Raw genomic sequence first — 12,554 nt, 5'->3', positions numbered from 1 at the left:
CTGATGTTTTCAAGATTCATCCATATTGTGGCATATACCAGTATTTCAGTTTTTTTAAAATTTCTGAGTAACATTTCATTTTATGTAGATACCATAGTTTATGCACTTAGGTTGCTTTCATTTTGAGGCCATTATGAATAATGCTACTATGATTTGTGTACAGGTTTTAGTATAGATATGTCTTCTTTTATTTGTCTTTGGTATACAGTTAGGACTAGAATTGCTGTATTACATGGTAAAACTCTGTGTTCTTTGAGGAACTAAAGACTAGTCTCTAATTTAGCTCTGTTATTTTACCTTCTCATTAGCACTGTATGGTGGTTTCAGTTTCTCCACATTTTTGCCATCACTTGTGTCTCTTTAAAAAACTTTTTTTTTAAGTTTTATTTGAGAGGCAGAGACAGAGAAAGACAGAAACTTCCCATGTGCTAGTTAACTTCCAAAATCCCTGTAACAGCTGGGGCAAGAACAAGGCACTAGGAATCCAATCCAGGTCACCCAGTTGGGTGATAGGAATTCACTTACTTGAGCCATTGCCATTGCCATTGCCATTGCCATTGCCATTGCCATTGCTCTGCATTGGCAGGGTGCTGGAGTTAGGAGCCAAAGTTAAAAATTGAACCCAAGCACCCCATTGTGGGATGCAGCTTCCTGCTAGGCTAATTGCACATTCCCATTGCTACTGTTTGTTAAACAAGTTTATTTATTTATTTTCATTTTATTTCAAAGAGATAGATATTCCATCTGCTGGCTCAGTCCCCAAATGCCTGCAATAGTCAGGACTGGGCTAGGCTAAAGCCAGGAACCTGGAACTCAGTCTGGGTATCCCAGGTAGGTGGCAGGGACTCAAGTATGTGAGCCATTATCTGCTGCCTACCAGGGTGTGCACTAATAGGAAACTGGATCGGAAGTGGGGCAAGGTATGGCCAGGACTCAAAACCAAGTATTCTGATACGGGTTGAGGGTGGCCCACGTGGCATCTTAACTGCTGTGATTAATAGCCACTCTGGTACTGCTTTTTGAATGTAGCCATGTGAGTGGGTGTAAAGTGATATCTCACTGTGGTTTGCTATGAAATTTTTGTTTAATCTGATTTTGAGTTGCCTAATTTGGAAGTTCAGATAATTGCTTCTGAACATTACAGAGTTCTCTTCATTCATATTCCTAAATCAGAAGAGTCAGTGCCAAGTTTATTGCAGTGTGATAAGTAGTGTCAAAGTGAGGCTTTCATTCATTTACATTGTAAAATAACAATAGTGAACTCCCCAGTGATATTTGAATATTGAAAGGATGCCTAAGATAATCTAGTCAAGTGACCAATACTATTTTGGTTTAGAGGTAAATTTCTTAAATTACTTGAAAATTCCTATAGTTAGTGTAAATGTCATAATATTTTTTTCAAATCAAGAGAAATGTGCAACTTGCGTCCTGCACAGAAAGAATTATTAATATTTCGAAAGACATTTGTAATTAGCTTTGATTATAGTACATACTTAACTCAGAATCTGCTGAACTGCGTTTTATCATATTTCAATTTCTTTGGACTCTTTGTTGATCTTGTTCATGTTGCTGATGCTCCTTGAAATAGCAGTGTCTGCTCCACCAACTCATCCGTAGGGATAAATTTTTCTAATACTTGTTTTGGATTTGGAGAGAAGGGGGATGAAATCAGGGGAAGATGGAATAAAATTATGCCTCACAGCTGTTATAGTTATTGACTCTGTGCCAAGTTTACACTTTTCCTTGACTACTATAAATAAAAATTTTATCTTCTCCCCTTAGTGCTTCTGTCCAGTCTTCCCTATCTCTTTGTTATGCTTTATTTTTCTAAATCATGTAACATACTGTTTATTTTATTTTTTATTTATTATCCATGTCCCCTCAGTACAATATATATGGTTTGGTTTTTTGACTGTGCCTGGCACGTATGAGGCACTCAGATATTTGTTGGAATATATAATAAAAATGATAGATGTAGAAAGTAAGTCCTATCTATGATGTTGGACCAGTAGCTCATAGGACAGAAAAATATGATTCAGCTTTTGAAATATATTAGCACTACCTTTAAATAATTTACTAAGTCCAAAAAAATAGTTTATGTTACATTCAGTCTTTACTGAAAGATTTTGCCAGAATGAGAAGAGTTTTATTGCACTCTAAAAATGAGGTTTTAATTTGATTTCTACCTCACTGTTGTTAAAGTCAGTTATATGTTTGTTTTCTACATGAACTTTGTGACTTTGAAAGTCTAGGCTCTTTTTCTCTTAACTTGGATATATCTCAAAATTGAAGAAAAATGGTGATTTCTGTGAATGGAACTTAGCATGTTTGTAATTCTATACCATAATAATTTTTGTAATTGATGAAATAGAATACTCATTCTTTAGTTTTATGTTATACATTATCTTGTACAAGTTGTAACAGGTCCTATAAAGAGGACGTTGATGAAGCAGTTTTTGAACAGATTATTAAGGAATGTACAGTTTATTGTATAGGAGATAAGGTGTGCATATAAATAACGGTAGATATTAATAAGTGAAATGAGAGTTGGAGGGAGATTGCTTGTAGTACCTGGTTACTTGTTAATTTTTATGGGCTTTAAAGGATGGTTATTGGTTCTACTGATATAAGAGGCAGTCTGATTTTAAGAAAGAGCACAAATGATGGGACAGAAGTGGAAAGTAGAAGGCATATAGTAAATTGATGGAGCAAGAATTGTATAGAATAGAAATAAGATTGGAGTCTAGGGCAATAGTTTTGAATTCAGAGCTAAATTTGAAAGCATTGAAAATTAATCTATGGTTTTGGACTTCATTTGGAAGATATTGGAGAACCATTAATATTTTATGTAGAATCGGGTGATACTAAAGAAAGGTTGAAATCAAGGGTGTGCAAAGTGAGTTGTGGATGCATAGCTACTGTGGTGGTTATGAAAGTGATTAGATTATATTGCATCATAAATGTGATGTCACTGTACATAACTATGATGTAATATGGGCACTGGAATCAAAGAGCTCTATTTCTTTTTTTCTTTCCTTTCCTTTTTTCCTTTTTCCTCTTTCCTTTTTCCTCTCTCCTCTCCTCTCCTCTTCTTTTTTCTTCTTTCCCCTCCTCCTCCTCCTTTTTTTTTTTCTTTTTAGCAAAGCAGGATTTATTGAAGTCAGAAACTTCTGCTGCAGCAGCAAAGAGGAGACCTCCAAAGAGCTGTGTTTCAAACCTGGTTCTGACTTTTGCCAGCTTAATGACCTTGGTAGATTACTAAGCTAACTTATTATAAAGAGGTGATAATTATAGAACCTAACCTTTTTGGATGTTACAAGATTTGGATGAGATAATATGTCTAAAATCAACCTGGCATAAATCAAGTAATGAATTATTAATATTATAAAATATTTGACATATATTTTAAGGAAGAAGAGAGTCAGAGCTTTAGTGTGCGAAGAAATGGCATCATCAGGAAAGCCAGTCAAGAGGAGCTAATTATAGGACAAAAATACATGATTTTAATTTTATGATGGTCAGTGTTGTTGTGTCAGAATGACATCTAGGTGTAAAATACAGTGTGTGGTTAGACTAGAGTGCTTCAGGAGAGAAGTCAATCTAATGTATACTATTTGTAGACTAGTGAAACACTTAAATTTTTACTATGTGATGAACTGAAATATATTTATGCTTTATTAATAAACTGACAATAACAGTGACCACATTTCACAATTTTTTTTCACTCAAGCAAAATGATTCATAATTTATTAAGAAGTTAATTTATTATTTGTTAGAGGGAAGCCAAAGAATCTCATGGATTTCTGTGTGGAGGACAGATGGAATAATTAAAGCAAACAGAAAATCATCAGGAATCAACATGAGGTCTTTCTAGTTTGGCCTGCTGAAGCAACATAATATTATCTTACTTTTCTCTGGACTTGAGTTTCTTTCTCCTGTCTCTTGGCAGTCCAATTTTCTCTATTAATGATCCACACATAATATTCCCAGCCTCCCACATTTCTCAGCTCAAGAAATTTGACTATGTATCCCAGTTACAAATGCCTGTTGAGGGAAGTTGAGCATTCTACGAGTTCTTCAACTAACTAAGTCCAGTAGAATAGGCTTATAGCCCCCCTTTTTCCAATGAGACTCCTTAATGTTTGTGAGGGCAGATTTTTGATAGATACAAAAGACTAAAGATACTTACTTAAGCTAAATATTTAAAATTTTAACTTAAGCATTTAAGTTTAATTTATAATTTCCATCTAGAAATATAGTACTTTTAATAATCACTTTTAGGAGAACCTTTAATTAGTATATGATGATGTTCATTAAGTTAATAGTTTTCAACCATTTCAAATTTATAAAATGGAAATTGAAAGTTGTAGTTATGACACAAAAACCAAATTATGGGGGTGGGTGTTGTGATGCAGTAGGCTAAGTTACTATTTGAGATGCTTGGATCCCATATGAGAGTGTCTGGTATCAGGTTCTGCCTGTTTCCAATCCAGCTTCCTGCTAATTCACGTAAGAGGCAATGGATTATGGCCCAGTGCTTGAGTTCCTGCTACTTGCAAGGGAGACCCCAGTGGAATTTCTGTCTCCTAGCTTCAGCCTGCCACAGCTCTGTCTTTTGTGGGCATTTGGGAATGAACCAGCACATGGATAGTCTCTCTCTCTCTCTGTCTTTCCCACTTTTTATGTCATTATGCCTTTCAAATAAATTAATAAATAAATCTTAACAAAATGAAACTCATGGAAAAGTAATTACTATATGTGTATTTAAGTTTTCATTAATTATAATGTCCTTTTCTTTTATGCTATTCTTATAGGGGCATTACTGTAGTGTGCCTTAATTGTGATTTTCCAAGTGACGTTTCTGACTTAGATAATATGGCTACACACTTATGTCAACATGAAGCTCATACTTGCCAAGTTGTAATAGGGAAAGGTACGTATATGTAACTGCTGTTTTGAACTTTTGATATTTATTAGAATATTTTTGGTCAGTCATGATATGAACTCTTTACTAAATCATTATTCTCTGTCTTCATATTTCATATGCTGTTGTAAATGTAAAACTTTTCTTCTAATTTCAGTTTCTGTTTGTATCCCAACTTCTGAACATCTTTCTGAGTAAGTTTAATTTTTATTCAGTGCATTTTACTTTGATGGAATTCAGCATTATTGAATTTTAAATGTTATCATGAATAGGAATGGAAAATATTAAAGTATTTTATTTTTTTCTCTAAAGCTGCTTGTTGAAATAGGTTCCTGCTCTTTGGAGCTCATGACCTGGTGCAAGACAAGTTGGAATTTCCTAAGTTCAAAGTTCTGAGATGTTTTCTTAAACAAAGGCAGTTAAGCAGCCAAGTTTCTAACACTAGCTCTCATATTCAGCTCTTTTCAGCTTTCAAATGGGTCTAGATACTTATTCCACCTTATCTTTGTGTCAGGTTGTCATATCTTAACATAAATTTTTCTTCCAGTTGTCTCTCTCTAAAAAATAACCTTTGTTGCTATAGACTTTTCTTTCTTTGCTTAAAATAATATATGTTTTTCTCTGTTGTACTTACCTTCAGAATAATACATTCCAACTTATATGGCTGTTTGTCTTTTTGTCTGTTTTGTCTGCTTTCTTAATTTCTTATGTCTTAGTTTTTAGGCCAGTTGAATGGCTTTTTCCTCATTCGTGTCTGTCATTGTGCTATTTTTCTTATTTTTCAGATGCAGAAGCAGCCCAGAGATTTCAAAAAATATCCAGGGTACACCTGGACAGTGTCCCCCTTCGATGGACACAACTGATGCCAGTTCTCTCTTTCCAAGGAATTTGACTAATTTGACTGTGGGACCTGATCTAGGTTGTGACCTCAAGAGATCAGATCTTGGGCAGACTCCCTTCCATTGTGACTGGCCTCCCATAGGGCTGACACTGGTTTGGCCAGAGATAGCCTCAAAGCCCACCAAATTGAGCACACTTCCTACTGGTGGCTTTGACTCTTAAGCTTATGGGTCAGTTATGACCAAGGAAAGCCTGTCAAATCAGTACTTCAACATCCAAGTTGAAGTTTAGTGATTTTGGCTGCTGCTCTTAAATCTTTCTCTAGCATGAGTACAGTCCAAGGAAAACAAAACCTCTGGTTGTTTGGGAAACCATGCTATTTTTGTGACTTTGGAATAACAAGTCTCCATAGTTATGTTACTTTTACTGCCATTTAAAATTTATTACTCAGTATTAGCTATAATTTTTTCAACAATACCAATGCTCAGATTTTTTGTTTTTAAAACTATTAAAGAAAAACTTTTGATTTAATTTAATAGCTTAACTTTATGTTCTCTGAATTTATTGATGGCTGTTTTTCCGTCCCTTCTTTAAAACTTGATTAAAATTTGATTGGTTTGTTTAAGAACTCCAAGAGATTCCTTTACCAAATTCTTATAGCTTCCTATTTGTAGGTTTTTAATTTGGCTGTTTCTTAGACCATTAGACATTATTTTGTCATCTGTCTTATCTCAGGCTTATTTTTAATATTACCTTAATATTTGTGAGTTGTAAGGTTTAAAGAATTGGCAAAACCTCTTCTTGGAGATTTTAAAAGCAAGTTTGAAAGTTACGTATTCTTGTATCTTATACATAATATCTACTCAACCACTAATGTAGTTCCTTTGGATAAAGGTAATATATTAAAAATCTGTATATGATAATCAATAATACATATGTTTCCTCTATATTTTAAATTTGACATTTGTTTATTTTAGTTACATTAAATATGGATCTACTAAACAGTTTTGGTTCTACTATCCTCTTTTAATAAAAAATTATTTTGCTTAAATGCCTCAGGAATTTTTTGCTAATGAGTAATTTCATATAAAAGCTGCAGGTTTTATCTTATAAATTGGACCATTGCTTTAACTGCTATATACAAGCTTTGTTACCTAACCTGCAGACTGAGAACTATGTCTACTTGTATTTTCTTCCTCTAGCACACTGAAAGGTTATGGTATACTAATTTTTTGAATTTGAAAGACTAGAAAAGTACCTTTTTGATCTGAGTAGCTATAAAGATAGGCAGGCTCTGAAATTATGAGTCCTTTTTTTACATTAAAATCAAAACTCTTCATTTGTACTTTGGAACAGATTCAAAACCAGTTTAGATGATCACTTATGTAATTCATTCCTTACAAATAATTAAAAAATTGGAATCCATTAGTTATAAATTTCTGAACTGATTTATACAATAGATGAAAGATTTTCCAAAATCTCCAAAATTCCCAGTAGTGGGTAGGCATTGTCATATACTAGTCTTTATTTCCTCCTTTGTCTCTAGTAATTTTTGTCAGTTTTTTCCCAGAAAGAACAACTTCTTTTCATTTTTAATGTTCTCTGATTATTTACAGATACTTACTTTCCCTTGATCATACTTTAAAAATAGAAGACTCGTAGGATTACTGTTTTGTGTTCTTTCATAGGATTCAACTTTCTTTTTCTTTCTTTTTTTTTTTTTTAAAGATTTATTTATTTATTTGAAAGAGTAGCACAGAGAAAGAAGGAAAGGCAGAGAAAGAGGTCTGTTGGTTCACTCCCCATTTGGCTGCAATGGCCAGAGCTGCGCTGTTCCGAAGCCAGGAGCCAGGGGCTTCCTCTGGGTCTCCCACGTGGGTGCAAGGGCCCAAGGGCTTGGGCCATCTTCTACTGCTTTCCCATGCCATAGCATAGAGCTGTATCGGAAGTGGAGCAGCCGGGACTCAAACCAGCACCCATATGGGATGCTGGCACCACAGTGCCGGCCTCTTTCTTTCTTTCTTTCTTTTTTTTTTTAAGATTGATTGATTTATTTGAAAGTTGGAGCTATAGAAAGATTGGAGAAACAGAGATCATCTGTCTGCTGGTTCACTCCCCAGATGGCTGCAATGGTCAGGGCTGTATCAGACTGAAGCCAGGAACTAGGAGCTTCTTCTAGAATTCTCATGTGGGTGGCAGGGAGCCAAATGGACTTGGTCCATCTTCCATTGCTTTTCCCAAGGCTCATTAGTTGGGAGCTGGATTGGAATTGGGGCAACTGGGACTTAAACCTCAAAACTTATATGGGATGCCTGCCTCACAAGTGGTAGCTTAACCCACTGCTCCACAATGCCTGCCTCAAGTATAAACTCTTAAAGTTCTATCATCTGTAATTTCATTTTTTTTAAAAAATGTATTTAAGTAACACACTTAAGCTAGTCAGTCTGGAGCCAGCTTCTTATAGGCGGTTCTTTGAATTTCAGTTTGATGCTAATTACTTTTAACTTTAATCTCTCTTTATCATGGAATTATTCTTTTTTTTTTTAAAGTTTTATTTATTTATTTTGAAAGAGCAACAGAGAGAGGGAAAGACAGATCTTCCAACCTCTGCTTCACTTTCCAGATGGCAGCAATGGCCTGTGCTGGGCCAGGCTGAAGCCAGGAGCTTCTTTCAGGTCTCATACTTGTGTAGCAGAGGCCCACATACTTGGGCTGTCTTCCACTGCTTTTCCCAGGCCATTAGCAGGGAGTGGATTGGAAATGGAGCAGTTGGGACGTGAACTGGTGTGCATATGGGTTGCTGGCATCACAGGCTGTGGCTTTACCCTCTGCCACAATGCTGGCTCCGTGAAGTTATTCTAAATGGTTTATTCACCTGGTCGGAAATAGCTGTTTCATGCAAGCATACTTTTTAATTACTGTTGAATATAAAGTAATTGTTTTTTGTTTGAGTCTTTCATCATTCTCTGAAAAATGACTCTTAAACTACAAAGACTTGGATTCTTTACCAGTTTTTGTCATGTTTTGACAAAACACCTTGCTTCTTTGTGTCTCATCTATTTAGTGAGCATCTACTTTATGCAAGGCACTGTTCTGTTTGCTTGAAAAACAGACTGAAATCTGTCCCTTTTTGGTATTTACATTTTAGTGATAAAAGACACAATAAAAAGTAAATGAGATATATAATGTTTTAGTTGGTGATTAGTATTTTGTGGAAAAGTGAAAAAGTAAGGGAAGTAAAGAAGTATGAGGTGGGAGTGTGGAGGCTACTATTTTAAATTCTTTGAGTATCACCAAGACGACATTGGAGTAAAGACATGGAAGAATTCAGGAAGTGAGCCACTTTCATTTATCAATAAAGCATTCCTGGGAGGAAAAATCCCACCAGTTGGGAACTCAAAAGAGTCTGATTTGACTGCAGTGAAGTAAGAGGAAGAATGGTAGGAGATGGGGCCTGTGAAGTACCGTGGATCATGTGGTTAAGTCCTTACTGCCTGGGGCCTGTATTGTGGCGCACCTGCTGCCTGCAATGCTGGTATACCATATAGGTGCTGGTTCAAGTCCTGGCTGCTCCACTTCCGATTCAACTCCCTGCTAATATACCTGGGAAAGCAACAGAAGATGGCCCACGTTTTGGGCCCCTGCCACCCACATGGGAGACCCAGATGGAGTTTCTGGCTGCTGGCTTTAATCTGGCTTAGCCCCAGTCATTGCAGGCATTTGGGGAGTGAACCAGCAAATGGAAAATTAGTCTCTCCTTCTCTCTGTAATTCTATCTTTGATTAAGTTAATATTAAGGAAGATAATAAAACCGTATTAACCATTAAAAGTATTCTTGCATTTACCATGAAAATTCATTAGAAAAAGCTGAATTGAATATAAGGTATCTCAATAAATAACAAAATAGGAAAGTTAAGTAATTGAAAAGTGTATGGGTCACCTCTGGCTGTTGCTTTGAGATTGAAGGATGGAATCAGGGAAATCAATTAGGAGGCAGTTGTAGTAACCTGGATAGGAGATTTGTGGCTGAAGCTAGGACGCTAGCAATGTAGATGATAAAAGATTTGCTTTTGTTTGAATTTGTTGGTGGTTGGAATGTGAGATGTGAGAGAAAGTACTGAGGATGACTCTGCAATTAATAGTCTGAGCAACCAGTAAGAGTACTGATATTGACTAAGATAGAGAAGACTATGGGAGAAGTAGATTTGGAGGGAAGACGGCTTGATTTCAGACATGTTTTAGTTTGAGATAACTGTTAGGTATCCAAGGAGAGATGTCAGTCATCAGCTGGAGTGAGTTTAGCAGACGTGTTCTGGTGTATTATTTAATATTTTAAGATGTCATGAGAATGAATATAAGTAGAATTGAGGAAGTGTATAATATCACTAATAATGTTCAGGTTCTAAGGTGATGTAATTTTGCAAGAGGCTATCTTTGAGGGAGACTGGGCAAAGAATGCATGGGCTCTCACTGTATGAGGGTACTTAAACTCGTAGAAAAAAGGAATTAAAAGATGAGTTTATTTTGGTGAGAAATTGAAATCCATGTTGAGTTTTTTTTCATAATACACATTTGAAAGACCCCCCATTATTTCTTACAACTATGTGAATCTATAATCATCACACTAAAAATTAAAAAATCATAAGAGTACATGGGATCTCAAAGTGACACAGTAGAGAGGGAGAGCTCTGAGGAATCTGACATAAAGAACTTAAGAAGATAGGAAGCTAGGAATATTTCATCAGTGATGTAGAAGGAAAACCGGGGAGTTACCCTGTTTGTAAAATGCAGGTGCTCACTTGGATCTGGGGTTCTGTTATTTAATAATGGTTACCCCTAGATGTCATAGTTTATTCTTATGAGAAGATGAAATCAGAATGGACCCCATAGCAAAAACAGGAACCACTGAGAAAATTAAATTCCCACATAACTGTTAGGCACATTAAACTCTGTTGTCACAGTAATTGTCTTGCATTTTTGTAAAAGAAGGTAACAAAGTCAGTGGTTTCCAGATTCTGTACTGTAGAACTAATGTCCTTAAATATATAAAGAGTCTGGGAGAAAAAGATTCTTTAAGCAAATACATTTTGGAACTGTAAGTATAAATAGATTAATGAGTTTTTTCATGCTATCTGGGATATATGAACTTCTAAGAGAATATTTATTTTATCTTGGAATATTTTTCCTTCAGCACTTAGTGTTCCTTGACATTAATTTCCATAAAGTAATGTGTAGAATGCTGATCTGGACTTAACCATTCTTTGATTTTCTTGGTTGGGAGTTAAAAAAAATAGTTGTGTAGACTATTGAGTAGGAAGAACTCAGCATTTCATTCATGTTCATGAATCATTTCTAAGATATTGTTTATTAGTAGATGCTAACAAGAACTTTTTCATATTTTAAAAAATTGTCAGGAAAATATCATCATTATTATGCTTATAAAAATAAAAATGTAAGCAATATATAACAAAGATTAGTTATTAGCCTGTTGTGTTTCTGATTATAGCAGCAAAGGATATTTTGTTGGACAGTATGGCTATCTAATATGATTTCACACTAAGGAGCTTAAGAATATCAATTATTTCCAGCTTCTCTCTGTAATGCCTTTTGCTTAGCTTATTAATCTACTACCTACCTGTCTTGACTATTACTATTTCTAGCCTTTTATTATCTATCAAGGTTTTCATTTCAAGTTTTACTTGCTTCTTAATAGCTTCAGGAGGTATTCCTTAATAATAAGATTAAGAGACTTGATACCCAGCTGTACATTCAGTCCTTTGAAACCCTTAAAGGGATAGTGTGGTATAGTGATTAAAGAACATAAATTCTGCAGTTGATTGCTTCTTTTGGAGTTCCTGCCCTTTTGCTTACTAAATGTGTGTGACTCAGAGTAGGTTACCTGACCTCTGTGCCCCAATTCCTTGTTTGTAAAATACAGATAACTAACAAAAGTATCTACTCCATGAAGTAATGAGGTAATTAAAGGAGTTAATGTATATATGATGCATATTAACATATTATATACCATATTGATATATATATAATATTAATAATGTGTAGAAAGTGCTTAGCATGTAGGAACCACATGCAGGCATAAAGTTATCATTGTTTCTATTGTCATTCTCTTCATTTTATTTCTGCCTACATTTTATTCAGATGGAATTACCCTGATCTTCAATCTGTTTTTATTTTAACCTTACCATACATTTTCACAAATCACATCTGTTAACTATCCTATCCTAGTATATCTTTTTTAAGAAATGCTGTTGCTGCACATATTAGTCATACCATTAGATTTTGGGGGTTTACAGGTCACTAAGCTTACTTATTAGAATGTCTCTGAATACTCTGAGGTTCATTTTAATTTTAACTGTCTTTTGTATGTAGTATCAGTATTTTCCCCTAAGTAATACTACATGATACTTGGTCACTTTATGGTTCATCTTATTTTTAACCCATATCTCTGATTTTGACATACCTGTGTGGTCTCATTCTGCTTTAGTATTTGTCCAACTGGAAATGCTTACTGTCATCTACATACCTGGAGAGGCTACAGTGCCTCTCCTTTTCTGCATCATTTATTGAAATATAGGACCCTGCTATTTTTAATCTGCCACACTGGAAAATATATATTTATGAATACTTTTGTGAAGTATGGAGTTATGAAAGGAGTGCAGTTTTTTAGCAATCCTATCCACTGATTCATTCCCGAAATGCCTGCAACAGGCTGGACCAAGTGGAAGCCTGGAGCTAGGAACTCAATTCAGCGCTCTTATGTGGGTGGCATGGA

At 35.2% G+C, this 12,554-nt stretch overlaps 1 protein-coding gene across 9 annotated transcripts in view; it reads left to right on the top strand.

Moving 5' to 3' along the window:
- ZNF280D (zinc finger protein 280D) overlaps positions 1-12,554 on the top strand; it is a 120,322-nt gene that overhangs the window by 85,107 nt on the left and 22,661 nt on the right. For 7 of the 9 annotated variants that reach the window (XR_009867320.1, XM_062205980.1, XM_062205978.1 and 4 more), the window contains 2 exons: positions 4,815-4,933; positions 5,082-5,118. Coding sequence is in view for 8 of the 9 variants with exons in the window: in XM_062205980.1 (XP_062061964.1) it covers positions 4,815-4,933; positions 5,082-5,118 (156 nt within the window). In the remaining variant the exon portion in view is untranslated. Of the gene's footprint in view, positions 1-4,814; positions 4,934-5,081; positions 5,119-5,709; positions 6,234-12,554 lie in introns of those variants that run through there. The other 2 variants (XM_062205983.1, XM_062205987.1) reach the window with 2 other exon arrangements.

Source organism: Lepus europaeus, chromosome 11, assembly GCF_033115175.1.
Source record: "Lepus europaeus isolate LE1 chromosome 11, mLepTim1.pri, whole genome shotgun sequence".
Taxonomy (NCBI): Eukaryota; Metazoa; Chordata; class Mammalia; order Lagomorpha; family Leporidae; genus Lepus; species Lepus europaeus.
Note: the sequence above shows the minus strand (reverse complement) of the source record. Positions and strands in the feature narration are given on the sequence as shown.